The following is a 20,952-nucleotide window of genomic DNA, read 5'->3' on the forward strand; positions in this document are numbered from 1 at the left end:
GAGATAGGTCCCCTACCAAAACTATCAAAAATGTTGATATTTTTCCTCTGGTTAAAAATAAATAAATTATTAAATGTGTTCCCATTGTGCCTACCACAATTGCTCATTGTAAGGGATGTATGGATCAAAAACTGTTTTAAAGAATCCGTAATAAGATTTGAAAATTTTTATGTAGCAGTTGTCTACTTCCAACACATATGCCGCAAGAACTCTTTTATCTTGAGGTAGCAAGTATTGGAACAAAGTTCTTTCTGAAACTGACCTTTCATACCACACAAGAACTCAAGCATGGAACTCATAGAAAGTCTTCATAAGATCCTCCTTCTACAGCTGGGGTTCCCAAACGTTTCACCCTGTGACCCCCAATATAACAGTCCCAGAGACCGGTGACCCCTTTTAAGCAAGTGGTTTTTTTTTTTTTTTTTTTTGTTTTTGGGAGGGGGGGGGGGTGGATTCATGAGAATAAAGTCATAATATTATGAGAATAAAGTTGTGAAATCACGAAGATATACTAGTATTTTTACAAGAATGTTTACAAAAAAGCACAGCCTACCCCCTGCATTAAACTGAGGAATATTGAGCATCTTGTAAAGTTTAACTTTGGTATCAGTTTCGCAAATAAAGAAATTCTAATTCTTTTTAGCACATCAGCACATCAAATTCTCTCACTACCCCCCCGGGGAATCCCCCACTTTGGAATTATAGTTAACAGCATAATAGTTTTTTGATGATGCACAAAAATAAAAAAAAATAAACGTTTCTACACAGGTGATTGGGTAAAAACTCCCAAACCAGGCCTGCAAGAACAGAATGATGTAATTTCAAATTTGATGCTGGGAGAGAGAACACCTCTCTCTTAAACTATGTACTGCTTAAAGCTCTAACCTACATATCTGGGGCCCAGTAAGAACTTAGACTGGCACAGTAAGTAGTTACCAGGCTCTGATGTACATTTGACTTTGAATTTTAGTGCTGCAAGAGGTATATTGGGAAAACACTAAGCTATTCCTAATTTTGTGTTTAAAAAAAAACTACATTTTTAGTTAGAAAATTAGACAAATTTTTGGATAAGAAAGCTGTTCCCTTGCTAAACCTAAGTTCAGTTTCAGTTTGGCCGCTATGCATGTAAAACTTGGTGTAAATTGCATTTTATAGGTGCATCTCCTTGTTTGTTTCACATTAAACAAGGGCGATACACACCACTGTACAATTTCTATTTAGGAACATGCTCCTTAAATGTCTTTTAATGCAAAGACTAAGGAGAAATGCTATATTATCAGCTTGTCCCGCTAATAATAGTTAGCCTGGTCAGCAGTAGCCTCGTGAGACCATCCTGATCTCGCGAGGTTTCAAGGTTTCACTCGCAGATCAGTCTGGATACCCTCCGTTGAAGAAAATTTGGAGCCGTTCACCAAACGAACGTCAATCAAGCGTTGGCTTTGAGGGGGTTAGGTGTGACGCACGGGAAGCGCGTCAGTTCAGTCTAAACAACATGGCGGCTTCAGCCGATGAAACTAGCGTTAGCGCGGCTATCGAGCAAGTTTTATCGGAATTACAGAGTATTTCTTTGCTGAGCTAACGAGCCTTTACTTGCAGCAGCAAGAGTAGCTTGGCTTGTGGTTGTGTTTTCGTCGTCGCTCGTAACAGAGCGACGACGAATCTGATTGGTTTATTTGGCCCGTCTATCACCAACATAGGCCAATCAGCTGACCAGTATTTTCGCCCCTTCCCAAAATTACTTCAACGGAAGGTTTCCAGATGGATATGCGGAGCAAATCTATCTGGCGGAGTCAGGTAAGGTCAGCAGTGCTCAACAACAGCAAATCCCACAGATTTTCTGACTAACTAAAACACACTTTACAGAGGTATAATCATCTCCCAATCCAACCTCCCTCTTCAGACAAGGTAAATCAAACAGCGTGAAATTTCTACCACTGTATCGTGACAGCATACATATATTCAGGATGTACTGCTTTTGAAATATGATATATAGTTTACCAGTTCTAAAAAAGAAAAAAGGTAATATTAAGATGATCAATATTTTGGACAGTATTTGATTACAATATGCATATCAGAAATAGTAAAGCGAAAATAACATTTTACATCAAAGTAAAAAGATTAATCTGGTGCCACAAAGCTAAAACACACCAACTGAAAACAAAAGATTGCCGAAGCACAGTGGTCATCAACTTTTATTTAAGATGTACCCATAAATTGCCTTGTGTGCAGTTGGACATTTCCAATGATGTTTGAAGCCAGACAAAGCACAACCTGTGAGAAGCTTCTAAAAATGAAATTTTCATTTTTAACTTGTCTAACCATCAACTTATTTGAAAAAAAAACACTCAAATTTAAGTCGAAGGTATGATGGTATGATGGCAATAATTTTTTTGATGTGTGCAAAAAGAAAAAAGAAAAAAGTTGAAAACATATTCTGTTTTGGAAATGACTGAAGGAGATATGATGTCATTATTTTTGGTTGGGTTTTTATTTGTACATCATAATTTTACTGGATTAGTAAATTTCCAGTGATGTGGAGGAATAATGTGTTATATAACAAAAGGGGGTGATTACTGGTTTGTATGACATTAAGGTGGCTTTTTTTCCTTAATATGACATTATCGTTTGAAACTGCTTCTCACATTTAGTCTATCTTTGTCAGGTATTAGAGCTTGTTTTGATGGGGGATCCAAAACACCCTGGTGTGCCAAAAGCAAAAACAAGAAATTTAAAAAGGGAGCAAATACATTTACACAGCACTGCAATTTATTAACCGAGACCTGGTGAAATCCCCTTGAGGTGCTCATGGACAGCAACATGAGGGGTTCAAAGTACGAAGATGTCTTAAGAAACATGGATGATGGCCAAAGCTACAAGTGGAACAGTCTTGCATTATCTTCTCACTTCAAAAGTAAGAGTGAAACACAAAGAGATGAGCCTGCAGGAACTGCCTGCTACTCAACAAGGCAGAGGTTTGGGATTTTTTTAAAACTAGAAAAAAGGAAAACAGACATAGAGCCTGTCAGCCAGCTGGGTCGTCAGAAGACAAAAAAAATAATACACCGCACTGATTGAAAAAAGGCAAACCACTTGCTTCCTCGTTGCAGTACTCTCCATTGAATATGGAATGTGTTGTTTTTTTTTAACAACATGCTTTATTGTTGATTTCTGAATTTCCTATGCAAAAGATCAGGGTAGTGAGTTTTCTGAGGTTACATCATGAAAGGTAACAACCCTGGTGTGTACTGCAATCATGGTGTGAGCAACATATCCAATTGAGTTATTCATTTTCCACACTTGCCCTTATCAAAAATACTTCCATTTTGATAGCTTGTCATTATAATGTACTATTTCATCTTCAGGTCGAATTTATGCTGTTTAAAAGATCGATATTGAAAGAAGGATTGTTTTTTGTAGGGCTCATGTATACGGTTTCACCAGAGAGTACTCAAGTATCTCTAGTTTTTCTTTGCAAATTGATTGATTATCAACAAAATAGCTGATCCAGTGGTTAGGACATTTAAAAAAATCTGTCCTAAATAAGATGGACAACACTGCGCTACAAATATGCAGTATTTACCACAATGCAATTGGAATGGGTAAAATATTACATGAAGGACACTAGCCAGAAGGGAATTATGCCCCAACGTTTTTGTTTTTTTTTTGTCTCATTTTAAGTCTCTTTACAGCACTGAACATGAGTTGTGGAGGTTTTTCAATTGTTGCAGGTTGTTCAACAAAATTGTAATAGCCAGATCCATATTGATAGGATCTCAGTTCTCTTAAATTGAATGCACACTTACAGTGCTGCAACCTGCATTGTGAATTTGTGTATATCCCAGTTGGTACCATATTACTTTTCAATTCATTCCAATAGCTACTTTTGTCCTTTAGAGTTTTATGTAAGTATTTATGATAGCGTGGTTTATATTGTGTCAGTTTCAAACATCTTTTTATGTTGATCTATGCTCAATGTAAAAGACGAACAAACGCTGGTAGTGTTCTTTTTTTCATTCATTACATAATGGCGATCTTCAAGTATTATCACTAGTAATTTTGTGCCAACGTGTGCCTATATAGAGTAAGACTGCATTATTTTTCCTTTCTGTGTTTTTCACAGGGTCTCAGATAATGCATTGTCACTCAAGTCATGACGCACCAACTGCACCAGGCCCTGGAATATAAACATGCAAATGATCCAAGGCAATAGTCCCCGTTTTCTAACTCTGACTCCCCAGATTCATATTCAGGCTGGAACAAATAAGGCTAGATGTCATTTGAAGCCATTTCTGCCAGTTTGCCTACAGAATTTACTGACTTTGTGAAATTAACGCTTGTAAAAAATGCAGACTGACTGACAGCTTGCAGAATGATGCAAAAAGTGTGTTTACACTCGGTGCATTTTGTACGTCACTTCTGAGCTTCCAGTTCAGTTGATAATGGCCACGCTTGTATGTATCTGATACTCTTTCCATCACTATGCAGGTGTTACTCTTCTTTATCTACTACTAAAATGAAAGGATGCATACTTTATATAAACAAATGTATTTTCTTGATAAACTGAAAGCTTGGATAGTGCTGAGGTTTCAAAATGTAAAAGAGATAGGTAATTGTTTTTGGGTCCTGGTTTTACTAGAAGCTCAGTAAACAGTGATTTTAGAATATACAGTCAGACTGGAGCAGTTTGAAATCAATCTTTTTTCATATGAAACAATTAGAAAAGATAAAAAAAAACATTCCATCAAAATGTATGCTGTATTTAAAACATAAAACCATTACAACCTCTGTTACAACTTGAATGGATTACTGTAACTCTCTCTATGCTGGTGCTAGTCAGTCTTCTTTGTCTTGTCTTCAGCTGGGGCAAAATACAGAGAGTGTTATCTCCCCCTTCTCAGTAAACTCAAATAATCCAACCAATGGGCCTTTGAGGTTCCGACTCATTTCCCCTTTCAGAATTCTGAGGATTTTGAGGACTTTTACAATTGTACAGTACAGACAGGTAGCAAGATTTATGGAGGGAAATGCCTCTCCACAGATTTTCTTAAGAGTTTATGATTTAAAACAAGCTTCTTCCAGAAAAAAATTCTCATATATGTTTTTTGGAAAAGCTGACGTATAATAGCCTTTAAATGAAGTTGTTTCTCAACACCACAATTCAGTTTTTCTCATGCTTAATTTCAATCTCGTGTTATGTAATTTGTCCGCACTCGTGCGTTTTGCTCTTTCTCATTTCTAATATGTTCTAATAAATGTAATTAATTTTTATGTTAATCACTTTGTGTCATGCTTGATGTTTTTAATGTGCTTCATAAAAAATTAAAAAAACGTGGCTCAGTTTAATAAATCCTGCAAAGAGTCGCCTTTAACTGAGACATATGTGGGCAACACGGCACTAACAGCAACTGGGCCTGAACACACTGAGACCCACCCACATGGAAGGATCTGTGGCCACTATTAGCACAAAGTCGATAGATTTATGTGGTCAAAACATACATGCACACAAAGACTCCTTTACACACGCACACACACACACACACACACACACACACACACACTTGGCTCTCATATATCATTAGATTCATGAAGCGGAAGCCCCATCAGCCCCCTGCGCTCCCTCTACAGCCCTCTGCTGAAGCCAAACTAAAGCAGATGTGCAGGGACACCTTTCAGTGAATGAAGAGGAATTAATGGACAAATAGACAAAAGGGAGAGAAGATGAGTACGTGAATAAGAAATCCAATATAGAAGAAAGCGTAAAAGTGAAGGTGCGAGGGAGACAACAAAACTGAAATTCGGAGAAGGGGAAGCAACAAATCTGTTTTTGTTGCTGTGAATGAATAAGAAAAGACCTTGCCGAATGTTTGAGCGCTTACTTTTAGAACGGCCCAGTCCCCATTTGTGTTGACAAGTATGTTATCCCTAACAAAAGTAATTATAGCCATTGAATTTCTTTTTTTTTTTTTTTTTGACAAGTTACAACCACAAATTTCAATGTGTTTAATTGGGATTTTTATGTGATAGATCAGCCCTAAAAGTGCAAAATTGGAGACACGCCTGAAAACATTTGCATCTGTAATTGCAGTGAAAGGTGGTTTTAAAAGCAAATGCGATCTAGACTTTTGAGATTTTAATTTGAAAAGAATTTTGAAATCCGTGTTTGATTTTCCTTCCATTTCACAATTATGTACAATTGAGTCGGTCGTTCACATAAAATCACACTAAACGCCCTGAGATCTGTGGTTGGGATTTGACAAAATGCTAAATGACTGAGTAGTAAATGTACTTTTGTGAGGCACTGTAATTTCAGTTTTCTGTCAGCTGTGCATCCTCAGATACATCAAAACAGCTTCCTCTCGCCACTTTTCGCAGGCAAAGTCCAGGCAAGCTCTTTTGTTTATATGAGAGCGTACGTCTGCGGAAGCTTTTACGGAAAAAAAAAAAAAAAGCAATCTTAGGTGTTTTAGTCTTTCATACGTTCACCCCAAGTGGTATCTTTTAATTAGGCTGTCTTCTTTTTAGAGGAACAAAAAGAGGAGAATTGTGAGTTAAAAAAAAACTCCTTCATATGAATCATCTTCTTTTAAGTGAAAGTGTGAGTACTTGCCTGATTAGGCAGAGGAAGCTCAGATGTGACAAAAGATCAGGACTTGCAGTAGCTAGCGGCACGTGTCCACAGACAAGTTAACTTTTCCATTAGATACAGTGCCTTGCAAAAGTTTTCATGCCCTTTTAACACTTTCTTACAGACACAAATTTCTATTAATCTTAGCGGAGTTTTATGTGAAAGACCAAAACAAAGTGTTGAATATTTTCCGATGACTCTGAACAACTTAGCTTTCCATGGAGGAAAGCCATCCACACAGCATGATGCTGCCACCACCATGTTTGAACATAGGTAGAGTATGCTCAGGGTAGTTTACAGTGAGAGTTTACAATCACACTTATCCTTTTACATGTAGCCCCAAATTTAATTAATTCTGATCTTATCTTATCTGACAGGAGTAATTTTTTACGCATGTTTGCTGTGTTCCCAACCTGTGACCTTGTAACTGTCTTTCTTTATTTTTTCTTGATTGTCTTCTTGAGCCCACCCTCCAGTGAAAGCCAGATTACTAGAATCCACAACTCATTTTTGTCCTATTAACAGACATTGATGAAAAGCTGTCGGACCATTGATGTCTAAAAAATAAAAACATCTGTATTATTGAATAGGTCACGAGTACAGCATTGGGGTGTGTTGGGGTAAAGCTCTGAGCCACTTGGGTGAAGAAGCAAGAACTCCAAGGAGCTTCCAAAGAATTGCAATGAATATAGTTCTCTATTTTTAGTACCTCTGTGATTATGATGTCTGACTATGTGAGCGCTGCCAGCAAGCACTTTGTCACTCACGGTGCGTACTGAGTGCCGCGCATTTGCTGTGGATTCGGCAGAACTGTGCTGAAGAAAGGCAATCTGTCCAACTACCTTCTTATGTCAGCCAATCACGGGAATTGAGACATCAACACAACTGGTCTGAATATTTACCAAAGCAATTCATCACTGTTACAGCTGATATCGACGACAAGATCTTAGATTTCAGTGTTCTCTAACAGCAACTGTTCCCCGTCAGTTCAACACAGATCTCGATGTAATTGGTGCGTATGCTCTTGAAAGTCTTGCCTGCAAGTCGTTACGTAACGTATCACCTCAAATTTCTGTAGTTTTGTATCTGTTAAGCTGCAAAGAGCAACCGCTTTCATTCACGACTGCCGGCACTGGTCACGCTGCTCTGTCAGACAGTCAGTGAAGCTCATCCACCCACGGTAACTCCTGTCAGCACAACACTTACTGTATTACGTGACTGTTTACTAAAAACATGCGTTAAGTGGATTAAAGATGATGTATAATTAATTGTAGAAGTTAGTACAAGACAACAGGGAGTTCTTTGGTATTAAAATCCCCCTCATGCAAGCTTTTTTTCAAAGGAAATAAGGGCAACTTTAAAGGTTAGTTGTAGATAAATGTCACGTGCATGCAAAACAATAATAATAAATAAAATAATAACATATGGTGTCTACGATTGTAACTCATGGCTGTTGCATCGTCCAAATCCCCTACACAATAACCAAACATCCTGCAGCCAGATTTAATACACAACAGTTTCTCTGTCATACATGCTGTACATATTATTATTATCATTATTATTTACAGTAACATTATTTAGTGTGTGCTGCAAGATTAGAGGGGGAGAAAGTAGAAGGGGGCTGGGGGGGGGATTTACCTTCTTCAGAGCTGACATCCTGGGCGGATCCTCCTCCTGCAAAAGTGCGCTCACATGTTGAGGTCCCAAGCCAAGTTGGATGGGTGCGCAAATCTCAACTCAGCCCGGTGCTGACGGTGAGCCATGAGGCACCTGCTTGGTATTCTCATCTCGCTTCCATCCCGTCCTACAGCGAGGCTTGATGTGCGCACGCCCCAAGTCGCTGTTGTTACAGGAGTCCAACGCACGGGGAGCTCTAGTCTGATTTATCACTTTCAGTGGGGGAAACGTTGCCCGTTTAAATCAACCAGGAATTTTAAGCAAGTTTGATTGTTTTGGCTGCAGTGACCCACTAGAAAAAAAATGCTTTGGGTTATTCTTAAAAGCCTTAGATTCGAGATTAATTCGTCCTACATATAATTGACTTTCTTTACATTATTACATATTTTTATATAAACGATGTTGCCATAGGTGTGTTCATGAAGTGATCCTTTTCTTATATTAACCTTCTCTACCTCATGGTATTGTATTAAACAAGTACCATTCTTAGGCCGTTTTGAAGAGTGGCTATAATTGGTCTGTTCTCTCTTTTGACATTGGCTAAGAAGGAAGCTATCTATCCTGAAAAGCAAATGAACCTCAAATCGGTATGAAAGTGAACGAAGTTTGGCGCAGTGGGTGGGGAGACTCGTTTGCTGTCTCGTTGAAATGGTTGAGCGGTGAGTGTCAGCGAGGAGGAAGCGGGTTTCAAGCGTTCGTTTGGTTAATGCTTTGCTGAATAAGCTGTTGGATAATTATTAGGTCTGATTTTAGCTTGTAAATATATCATGTACCTGTGAGAACATGTGCGGGCAGCTAGACTGAGGCTAGGAGAAACTAGCATAGCTAGCTTGGTGGGCTGTTTAGCCCTATGGTAAGATACCTTTCTTCCTCGCTTCGAGACGGTTGGAAATGTTCACATGGCACACAGAAAGGAAGGTGAGCTGATAACTGTTTTGTTACATTACCGATCCATAACTATATCTCGCTAATGCAATGGGCTGGTTTATTATCGTGCTAAGTTGCTAACTAGCCATGTTGTAAACAAACGCACGTGTTAGACTGTCAGGCTTTCCTCCTTCCGTCCCATTTTACTCTACGTAGCTATACAGTTTAATGGCTTTGAATAACAGTTTATGTTTTCTAGTTTGCATATACTTTTTTTTGTCTAGGCTCAAATTGTAGTTGTTGTTTAGGTATGGCAAATAAACGAGAATAATGTTTTCTCTCGGTAAATGGGACAGAATTGATGTGAGGATGCAGTCTTGCAAATGTATTCATACGCCTTGAACTTTACACGTGAAGTTACTGCAGTCTTTTGAATTCCATGTGATAGAGCAACACAAAGTAGTGCATTAACGAAGTGGGAGGAAATAGATAACAGGTTTCCAAATGCTTTACAAATAAAAAGCTTAAAAGTTTCCAACCTCCTAAGTCTTTGTAGAACCAGCTTTTTGCTGCAAAACGTCTTTAAAAGTGTATTCTGCCAGTTTTATGTTTGTTTCAAGTAGCTCAAGGTCAGTCAAGCTGGATGGGACAGCAGTTTTCAATGCTCAATGGGATTTAGCCAAGTTTTTTTTTTTTTTTTTTTTTTTTTTTTTGCATGGCAGTTTTAACACTCGATAAACCATCTTGTATCTCTTGCTCTATGTTTAGGGAAGCTCTCCAGCCCAGTCTCAAGTCTTTTCTTCCAGGATTTCCCTGTATTTGGTTTCATCTGTCGTTCAGTCAACTTTGACAAACTTCTTTGTCTCCACCAAAGGAAACTATCCTTACTGCATGATGTTTTCAATGTGTACAGTGTTAATGTATGCAGCTAGTTTTCTACCGCTTATTATTTTGGCTCATTGCAACTGCAAGAATAGTTTTTCCATTATCAGATTCTCCCACCTGAGCTGTGAAGACCTTTCATTCTTCTCATTGGTCAGCGTTCAGAACAGCTGTAGTTTTTCTGAGGCATGCCACTCTTTTCAGATATCCAGCCAACCATCAACTATACCCACTGTTCCATGCAGGGATCTTTTCAGATATACGTTATTTTTAAAAAAAAAAATCTGAAAACATGTATTTCTTTCTGATTAACTGTTTTATTATATATTTGTGTTGGTCTATCAGATGTCATCTCTTTAAAACAAATTAAAGTTTGTGGCTGAAGCATACAATACTATGAGCAAGTTCAAGACGTTTGAATACTTTTTGCAAGGCTCTATACAGTACATGTTTCAGTTTTGCCAGATTTTGTTCAGTTAGATTGAATCTTTAATTGTCATGTGACACAGCAGTTGTTTTCAAGTTGCAGCAATGCTTGTAAATAGAATCTTAATCTAGGAGAGACTCGTTGTGGCTGTAAGGCCCTTATTGCTCTCAAAGTAATGACAAGATGTGATTTGGAGGAACACATCACAATTCAGGAGATGTTGCTGAACTTGTTTTTGTCTTGTTTCTGCAGTATTTAAATCAAAAGTTCTGCAGAAGCTCTATCCTGCAATAACCACTCCGAGGAAGGAACAAAACCTACCAGCCATCGCAGGGGAGCAGGCCACAACAGCTGGTGTGAAAAGAAAATCATTTAAAAAAGATGGTGCATTTGGTAAGCTCACATCAACACTGTAATCATAACATTTTGCCGCATCCTGGCTCTATTTTATGTTGTGTATATATATTTTATTATTATTATTTGCTACTTTTTTTACAGGAGATGCAGGGAAGCCACAAAATGCTGCCGGTACATGCCGGCGCATGTACACAGTCCTACCTCCTCCGCCAGGCTATAATGTACATTCAGAGAAATCTGTCACACTTCCCGAGCTTGAAAGCATAAACAGTGCCGAAGATCCTGCTGGTAAGACAGCTATAGTCTTTACGTTTATAGACCTCTCTATGCACCATTTGGCTTGCACAGATTTATGATCCGGGGTTTCTCAAGGTTGGCTCTCCCGAGCGTTGAAGTCATTCATTCTGATTACAGCTCTAATGCAGGGAAGTAGTCTGGGAACATTAATTATGCTTTTTCCTAAACTGAGATTAACTTTATGGCAGTGCAGCTGGTGGTTGATCTTGGGTGAATATATTTGTATATCACTTTTATATGGCTGTAAATCTTTTTTTGATGAGACTTATGTCTAAAATAGCATGATGATATACTGTGGAGGTAATCCACTGCAAGTCTGCTTCCATTTTAAGGGAAGAGGAAGAATATCAACCATACAGAAAAATGCCTTAAGAGTTAAAATGTAATCTGTATTTGATCCCTCAAAAATTAGGCCGAACTTTAGCGCCCACAGATTGATTATCTGCCCGTATGGCAAGGGTACAACCTGTGTCGAACAGTTTTTGTTGTTCCAGCCTCTTCACCACATCGGTAAGACCAACAATGTATCAAAGGAGATGCGGAACACGATGCAGTAGTGCAGGTGCACCTGAATAAATCAGAATGTCTTTGAGAAGTGAATTGTTTCAGGAATTTAGTTCAAAAAGTTTAGCTCATATAGATTCAAATAGATGTACATAGAGTGATATGGACTACACAATCCTGGCTGCTGACTTGACAGTTGTCCAGCAGACACTCCTTGACACCCTTCACCAGCAGTGTAAGCCGCAAAAGTTGTTGTTAAAGAAGCTGACTGTTCACAACGTGTTGTTTTCAAGCATATTAATGGAAATTTGAATAGATGGGAGAAAAGAAAAAAAAAAGGTGAAAGGAACAAGACTTCCTTCAGTCTGATGTCTCTGAACAGCACGGACAATATTAGTTTATAAAAGACAGTTTTTACATCCAAATCCTTTTGTTTATCTAGGTCACCCATACATAATTGATAATAATAAATCTTTTAGGTGCAGCCTACTTCCAAGTTTTTAACTAATCCAGGTTTTAAACCAATGACGCACAAAAAAATCTAGAAATCTTGAAATTTGTTAAAGTTTGGGAAAAAAATCCAGCTGGTAATTTTAGTAAATGTATACGATTGAAATAATAAATTTGAAAAAAAAATAATCAGTGCTGCCACAATTATGAGCATAACTGAAGCATTGCTGAAACAGCAATTTCCCTCTGGGATTATTAAAGTATATCTGATCTGATCTGATTATTTCAACTTTACTGGTTTAATCAGAGTGTCTTGGATTTTTATGTAGGTAAGTCTTGTCCTTCTGTTGCTGTTGGATATGTGAAGTTTCTCTCAGCTGCTCTTCAAAATAGGAGGGACAGGAGAACATGGCAGTAATGTAACATATCGTCATACGTCTACAAATGGCTACAAATTATAGAAATAGTTATTCACCTAAACAGGCCCCTAATCGTCTCTCAGAGCAATAGTTAAAGTTAGTATAACAACCAAGCTCACTTTTAGAAACTGCGGCAATGAACCTGCAAGCCTTTGCACTCTTCTTTACCATGGTTATCAGGAATAGTGGGAGAGCCATAAATCAGACTAGACCAAGTGTGTATAATCCATATTAAATGAAATGTATGCTTAATGATAGTATTTGCAGGCAACAGGAAAGCAAAAAACAGCTGTAGCCTTGCTACATCTTTGGTGGAAAATAATTAGAAATCAAAGCTGGGGGAGATTCAGAAGTGGTGGGATTTTTAATCTGCTGTGAACTGGAGAAACAAAACATCCAAAAAAGATAGCAAAAGGGAGAGTTTGCAAGTCTTAAAAAAGAAAAAAGAATTGGGTTGTTTATGCCTGGAAATTGAAGTGAGAGACTTTGAATATCCCCTTTTTAAGCTAAAATGAGGAGCAATATCTGCAAAATTTGTTCTACATGCTTGCACGGCCACTGTTTTGGCTGCCAGCTGGTCCTCCGCTCGCTGATGTTTATGCGTCAGAATTTAATGAGAGCCGGTTTCCCCGTCTTCTTAGCGCTTCTAGTTAAGGCGAGCAGCAGAGATGTAATGAAGCGTGGACTTGCCTAGAACAACGAATTGCAGTTTTTCAAGCGGGTTTTGGCTTGCATTACACTTTTGGTCAACCCTGATTAAAGTAAAATTATATTGCATCCAAAAGTAGAGATTCCCCCCCTGTGATGATCAAAGGCTGACGTGGGCTTATTTTAGTTCCAGATACTGTTGGAGCTTTCTTTGATTTAAGTTGTCTGATGAAAAGCATCTTCTCTGACCGGGTTGATTAAAAAGGAGGAGGGCAGTTTTTCCCCTTGTTTTTCATCCATTATTAAAAAAAATCACCATTAAATATTGGAGTAATAGCAAATAAATATTATGAAATTAAAAAAAACAAAAGCTTAAAACTTCACTGAAATTAAACAAATTTGCAGGAGCTGCAAGACTTTTTTTTTCTTGAAACGAGAGCAATATAATGATGTTCTAATGTTAGCCTCAGCTGCTCTTTTTTTTATTTCAAGCAGCCATTGCTAAACTAAAGAACAATTAATTCAACCATCATGGAAGCTGTAATTTTATTAATCATGAAAATCTGAGAGTGCATCATCTGATTCTGTTGACTAGAATCAGCTCTTGAGAAAGGATATACAATCAGAGGAACAAGCAGTTGAGTTGATTATGACAGCAGTCCCGCAGCTTTTGAATCAATAGTTTCAAACATGCCTGTTTTAGCGTTGATTCAGCTTCATCCCTAATATGCAGTTCACCCGTTATATTGACGGCATCAGCAAACTTCCATTGAGACCGATTATTCTTTAATTACAGGTAAAAGTGAAACTAGTTTGAGCTAATGAACAATTTACCCTTGTTGCTAACAGAGGAAAGTGTCCATAGTGAAGAGGAAGATGAAGAAAAAGAGTCAGAAGACCAGAAAAGGAGAAGAAGAAAGAGGAAGAAGAAGCAAGCCCCATCTCTGGACTCCGGGAAAGATGGAGCGCCAGTATGCGACGGGTCAGGTCAGAGTCAGGTGCCAGTAGACGAGAGAGGTGAGCATATTAGCAAGAACAGGAAGAGAAAGCTGAAGAAGAAGAGGCACAAGGAGAAGTTGCTGTCCTTGGGTCTGATGCCCCGCGCTGCTGCATTGGAGTTCACCTACAGTAAAGATGGAGAGGAGGGAGTAAAGGAGGAGAAAGATGACGAGACAAAGGTTACGGAGCTGTCTGAGTTCCTGTGGACAACACTGGAAATCTATATGTCAGATGGTAAGTACTGGCACCTGCACCACTAACCATTGTCGATGATGATCATGCTGTTGGCAGTCAGGCCTGTACTCATTACCAAAGCAGCTCTGGAGACTTAAAATATTATAATATTGAGTATAAACATAATAAATCCCTGTTTCTTGAGTGGTAATGTAATTTGTTCTTGTAATTATGCCTGAGAGTGTTTTTTTTTTTTACTTATTTAATTTTACAAAATAATTTAAAAACAATAACAGCACTGGTATACACGTCGTGTTAAAGACATACCTGGAGTACCAATAGGCTATGCTATATAAAAAGGTGCATCTAGGGGAGAGGGGGGGGGGGACAACACAAAAAATGTATGATTCCAGAGGGAAAAGACTGGAATGTCGCTGGTGTTCCCTGAAGCGGACGCTACTGTATGAATGTTGCCGTTCACTGAGGCGGATGCTAAACCTACCGATTGTTCAGATGTGACCGCAGAGTTGATTGACGTCAGTGAATGTACTGAAATTAGGGTCTTAAAGTTGCTGTAAATCATTGCATTTCATTAATAACGGTTGGTCTTCGATCACGCCGAGCTGTCGCTTTACTGCGAGGGATTGCAGAGGGTCAGGCTCGCTTTGGCATCAATTACAAATTGATTTATAAACTAAGCAAACCGGCATTATGATAGTTCTGCGATACTGCCACTAGATGTCACCACGTCCGTTCATATTTGTTCGTCGCGTCTGAGAAGGGATTGTTTTTCGGCTCAAAAAGGACAATCAAAACACTATCTAGATGGATAGATCAAACGAGATAGATAGATAGACATAGCATGTTACGTGGCTATATACCTTTAACACTCAAATCATTCTCATTGATCGTCGTAATCGGTATGCAGGATGAATTCTTTGCATTTTAATTTAACAGTGTCTAGTGCAAGTAAAAGAAGCAAGACGATTTCTGTGTGTTTCTCAAGATGAACATTTTATTTAAGTTCAACATCAAAATGAAGACTTGATTGAAAAGTTAGAAGAAAATCAACAGGATATAGTAATTAACCCAAGATGTATTTAATATTGAATAACAGATCTAAAGAAACGCAAAACCAAACACAGATCCTAATGCTAATTCTAACCCAACAAATCATTACTAAAAGCCGGACATTTTATGACTAAGACATTGAATGTTCAAATTGTTCACATGACGAAAGATCTAACATTTATCAATAGTTCAATGGTCTCAAAAAAGTGCTTTTGGACAGAGAAAAAAGGGAAAGACTGGTCTGAAATCGGGCTGGCGTCGAGTTGGTCAGACAAAAATAGATAACTATTGCATAACTTCTGATGAAAACAAACATTTGTTGCTTCTGAATCTGATCTCTAATTTTGAACCCTCGTACAAGTCAAACCCTTTTTTGTTTGATCTTCATTGCCTCCTGTTTTCATCATATATAGAAAGCCCTTCTCAAAAGCCTGGTGTCTAAAAAGTACTCTATAAAGAAGGATTGACTGAATAAGCTGTCCTGATATTTGTCTTGTATAAAACACTAAACTTGGTTATTGATGCCTTATGTAACAAGCCACTTTTCAATTGCTGTTTTATTTTTTTTTCAGCGTCTCCCAATATCATCAAGATCCCTCATCTTTCTGCTACAGTGGACGGCCTTTTAAAGAGTCTGGGAAGTGGCTCTAAGCCGAACTCTGTCCTCAACCAGCTGAACAGTCTTAAAAAATTAATTCAACAGAATGAGGCTGGCAGTGTAGAAAAGGCACTCGTGGAGCTCAACAACAACGCCTATATGTCTGCAGGTAGGTCAAAACTAGGAAAGAGCTTGTAACGGAAACAGGTCAGGGAGAAGCTTTGGTTAAACAATGCTGCTCTGTTGTCGCTGGAGCTTGCCCCGGCACTTCTCAGACCTGTCCCTGCAGGTTAATACTTGCCTCAGTCTGCCCCTGCATGCTTCCCATCCTGTGCGCTCAAACATGAATATTTATTGCTCAGCCGACTGTACCTGCCCTTACTTGCCTATTTCAGCTTATACCTGCACTTACATGTCCCTGAGTAGTTAATACTAAAGCTGATCTTGCCCATATTGCACCTTACGGTGGATTTAGCAAACATGTTTTGTCTTGCCTTGAAGCCATCGGCAGTCAAAGCCTTGCTTGCATCCCCAGACACCTGTCTCTAATTTATGTTTGTCATATGGGGGGGGGACTGTGTATTAGGAGTAGGATGAGCATGGATGGTGATTTTGCTAACTTGTAAAAAAAAACGTATGTGTGCTAGAGCAAGCTTGAAGAAAGTCCAGGCAGAGGATTCAGGTCACTGTCACATGTTGTCGTCTCCTCTCTCTGTCATCAATATGACTCAATGAAAAGACTGGTTTTCTGCTTTGCGAGAGAATCCTCTCCACCCACCTGTTTTACATCTGCCTCCGAGCTTTTTAAGCCCTCCCCAACCACTGCAGCTGCCATCCTACTGTATGAGTCACCCTTCTATTCACAGCTATACATGTTTTCTTTTTAATGCAAGCATAACAACAGATTGAATCCGGGCAGAAGATAAGTTTGTCCAACCAATTGAGTTTCATGATCCTTTTGTTCGGCTTGAAAAAGTGTCCAACCCCCTTGAGCCTTTAACATTTGATCACATCACAACAATCTTCAATGTGTTTTTATCAGCACAAAGTAGAGCGTAGTTGTGAAGTGAAAAGATAATGATACATGGTTTTTACAAAAATGTTTTAACAAGGTGCTGAGGGGATCTGTTTTGGTGGCCTTAGGATTGCGTCTCTGCTATTCGCGGATGACGTGGTCCTATTGGCTTCATCAGGGCGCGATCTACAGCTCTCACTGAAGCGGTTCGCAGCCGAGTGTGAAGCGGCCGGGATGAGGATCAGTGCCTCCAAATCCGAGACCATGGTCTTTAGCGGGAAAAGGGTAGAGTGCCTCCTCCGGGCTGGGGAGGATGTACTGCCCCTAGTGGAGGAGTTTAAGTATCTTGGGGTCTTGTTCACGAATGAGGGGAAGATGGAGCGGGAGATCCACAGGCGGATTGGTGCGGCGTCTGCTGTGAAGCGGGAGCTGTACCGGTCTGTTGTGGTGAAGAGAGAGCTGAGTCGAAAGGAAAAGCTCTCGATTTACCAGTCGATCTACGATCCTACCATCATCTATAGTCATGAGATTTGGGTCATGACCAAAAGAACAAGATCCCGGTGTGTGATGTGCATCTAGACTGATTTTTCTATGCCCAATCTTCTCAACATAGTAGCTCAAGCTCAGTTAAAATTGGATAGAGAGCATATGTAAGCAACAGTTTGAAGTCTTTTCACTGTTTCCCAATAAGATTTAGGTCTGGACTTCTGGACTGACTGTGGCCTAGCTGTCGCTGTCCACTTCAGGCTCCAGTCTTTTCTACTAACAGGTTTCCTTCTTGGATTACCTAGCATTTACTGTAAAAACCAAAGTTATATTCGTAGCACTCGCAGATTTAGGTGTATAGTAATGCTTTAGTGTGACCAAGGTGCTGGTATTAAACTTTTGGATTGGCCCAACGAGATTAACAGCTGGAATCTGAGAATCTGTGCAGGCGGTTACGGATTAGGATGGCGGTAAGGAGGGTAGCGAGCTCCAACTTCAAAGATTAGGAGCTCACCACCAAAGAAAAGTCATCCCAATACCAGCGGAAACATGCAAAAAAGTAGTTGTGAATAAAAACAATAAGTATAAACGATTAAGTTAGATTTAATTGAATGAATAAAAGGTAAATAGTCTACTGAGATTCGCCTGTCTCATTTCCTGTTGGAAAGAAACTTCTTGGTTTAATGAAAATTGTTTTAATTTTAAATCTCCTTGGTGTATGAGTAATTTTTGCCTGAACTTTGTCTTCAGTCTCGTCTATGCTGAAGAGAAGGATCCTCACAGCATGATGCTGCCACCACCGTTCACTTTGGCGGTAGTGTGTTGACATTGAAGTGAAGTGTTAGTTTCCTGCCACACGTGGCGTTCTGCATGTTGGATAAAACAATTTTGTCTTGTTTCTTACCACTTTTTCATAAAGGTCACATTTACAGAATGTATAAGAGTCCCACCTGAGCTGTGGGTCACTGCTGCTCCTCTAAAGTTACCCTGGACCTCTTGGCTATTTCTCTGAATTCTTTCTTGCATGGCCTGTCAGGTCAGGGATAAATTTGCAGAAATTTAAAACGGCAACAGCAAAACCCACAACAATGTGGCCCACCACCTAAACTGTGTGCTGTGTTCCTCGTCCTTCTGTGTGTTTCTTCACTAACAAATGTTTTCTCACAAGCCTATGAACAGATGTATTTACACAGAGATTTAATCTCGCACAGATGGACTCTATTAATTAGGTGACTACCGAAGGCAATTCGTTGTGCTTTTTATTTAGGGGCATCCAAATTTTATCTTTAAAGAATTTTAAAAACAATTTCTTTCCATTAAACTGTTATGCATTACCTTTGTTTTTTGGTCCTGCACATAAAATCCTAATAACTTGTAACGTGACAAACTGTAAAACAGTTCAAGCAGTGTAAATATTATTGTTGTAGGGTGGCTGTATGTAATGTATATAATCCGTAATCACAGGACATGCAGTGTAAATGTTTTGCAAATTTATCAAATTTAGGCTGAAACTATAAATTGCACAAAGATAAGAAATCTGAAACTTTCACAAGCATTGAACATTATAAAAATACAGAAGATGTGCATGTGCACTAAATGTTTAAAACATGAAGGTAGGTAGCAACGGGTGATTTGTAGAAACTCTCCGTAGGAGCGAGGAAATGGACATTTTAAATTACCGCTTCATTTATTTTCCTTGTTCTGATTTACTAAAATGGTCAACTGTAGGATTTATTCAGCATTTCAAACACCAGCCCCCTTAACCAAGCAGCAACCTGTGCTTTGGTGTAACCCAGATTCACCGGCATGCAGGAGCTAATCCAGGAGATGCGTGCTTTTAAAGCTCTTCTCATTCCGTCTACCCCCCAGCGATGGCAATTAATCGACTTCAAGACCAGATTTAAAGCAGATTTCCTGTTTTAACTCACCCTGGGAGTCTTTCCACGAATTACACTAGCTCGGCAACACAAGCTTGTGCCGTTTTGTTTTTAAATTCCTGCACAGGTTGAACTTGAGCTCTTAACTTTTTATGAGAATGAATTAAAAAAACGATTCCATATCATTTGGATGGAGGATGTCTGTGAATAAATGTGTGGGAAGCAGATTTCGATATGATGTGCTGACAAGTCTTTGGGTGGGAGAAACCATGATTGTTCATGTGGTATTGTGCTGTCAGCAGTATCTGAGTGTTACGCTCTGTTTTTTTGTGTTTCAGAGGAAATCGACGCTGTTGTTTCCCTGTTCAAATACTGGATCACAGAGATTCTTCCCTTGCAGAGCGACAAAGCGACAAGACTTTCTACAACACAGCAATAACACCGTCTGAGACAAAAAAAACAGAGACTCTTTCGAAGGAATATGTGTGCTTCTTTGAAAAAATGTTCGGCTTTGTCTGTTTTTTAATAATAAAAAAGTATGCTGTTTGAGGTGTTTCTTTCCTTATTTTTGCAAACAGCACAAATCTCAAGTTTTTTTTTTCGTCCTTCACTGTCAGTTATCTTGACGTTGACAAAATCCTCTAATGCAACCAACTTATTTTTATGTAGTTGTAATTTGGTTAAACTATTTAATCCTGTCTGGAAAATTAATGTCATCTTATAATTTATATTAGCTCCACACTGTCTGAAAATTCAGATTTTTTTATTTTTATTTTTGCTGTTTGAGGAAAAATGCTGTGAAACCTTAAGTTGGCTTTGATGAAGACATTGGGTGTGCTCCCTTTTTGCATATGTAACCGGACACCTTTTCAACGCTCAGCCAGCAGATGTACCAGGTACCCTGCTAAGGCCCAAATATGGAAGACAGCAGGTAGATTGGCCACACCACGCCCATATAGCTTATACCAACATAGGCTGGTCTTCATACCAACAAACAATATTGTCTCAAATGAACACTTATTAACCACCAGGCCATCTTGTGATTTCATCGTCTGTTTAAAAGTGATAATGTTATCATTTGTTGTTTATTAAATATGCTTTTTCAGCATCAGCTACATCTAAATAAAATATCACAAAGTCCATTTCAATAATTCAAGTTATAAGTGAAATGAAATTTGTCCTACCTATGGATTTATTACACCAGATTTTGTTTTGTTCAATTATAATTATAGCTTTCAGTTAAAGAAAATCCAGCATCTGTTTTTCAGAAAGTGGTGACACCCTGCACAAGGAGGGTGATTGACGTGAGTTCTGTATGAAAGCATACTAATGGAAAGTTTAGTGGATGGAGAAAAAAAATATCACAAGCAAAAAAGCGATGAGTCTTCTGAGGATTGTAAAGGAAATGGGAAACTCATTGAAGAGTTCTGGGTCACAAGGTGTGGAGTGCAGCTAGAGTCCGGCTCTAAAGCCTTGAGGCATGCATATCCGGGACAAAGGCTATACATGTAACTTGTGCAAGTTGCTCTTAAACCTGAAACTATTAGAAATGTCTTACCTGTTCTAAGAAGCAAATCCA

At 38.8% G+C, this 20,952-nt stretch overlaps 1 protein-coding gene across 1 annotated transcript; it reads left to right on the forward strand.

Moving 5' to 3' along the window:
• The first annotated feature begins 8,520 nt into the window (after window positions 1–8,520).
• On the forward strand, window positions 8,521–19,919 carry LOC105925961 (glutamate-rich protein 1). The gene is made up of 6 exons (XM_012862088.3): window positions 8,521–9,220; window positions 10,731–10,871; window positions 10,977–11,123; window positions 14,003–14,386; window positions 15,970–16,164; window positions 19,712–19,919. The coding sequence occupies exons 1-6, from the start codon at window positions 9,202–9,204 to the stop codon at window positions 19,810–19,812; spliced, it is 987 nt and encodes a 328-aa protein (XP_012717542.2). The 5' UTR covers window positions 8,521–9,201; the 3' UTR covers window positions 19,813–19,919.
• Window positions 19,920–20,952: the final 1,033 nt, after the last annotated feature.

Source organism: Fundulus heteroclitus, chromosome 19, assembly GCF_011125445.2.
Source record: "Fundulus heteroclitus isolate FHET01 chromosome 19, MU-UCD_Fhet_4.1, whole genome shotgun sequence".
Taxonomy (NCBI): Eukaryota; Metazoa; Chordata; class Actinopteri; order Cyprinodontiformes; family Fundulidae; genus Fundulus; species Fundulus heteroclitus.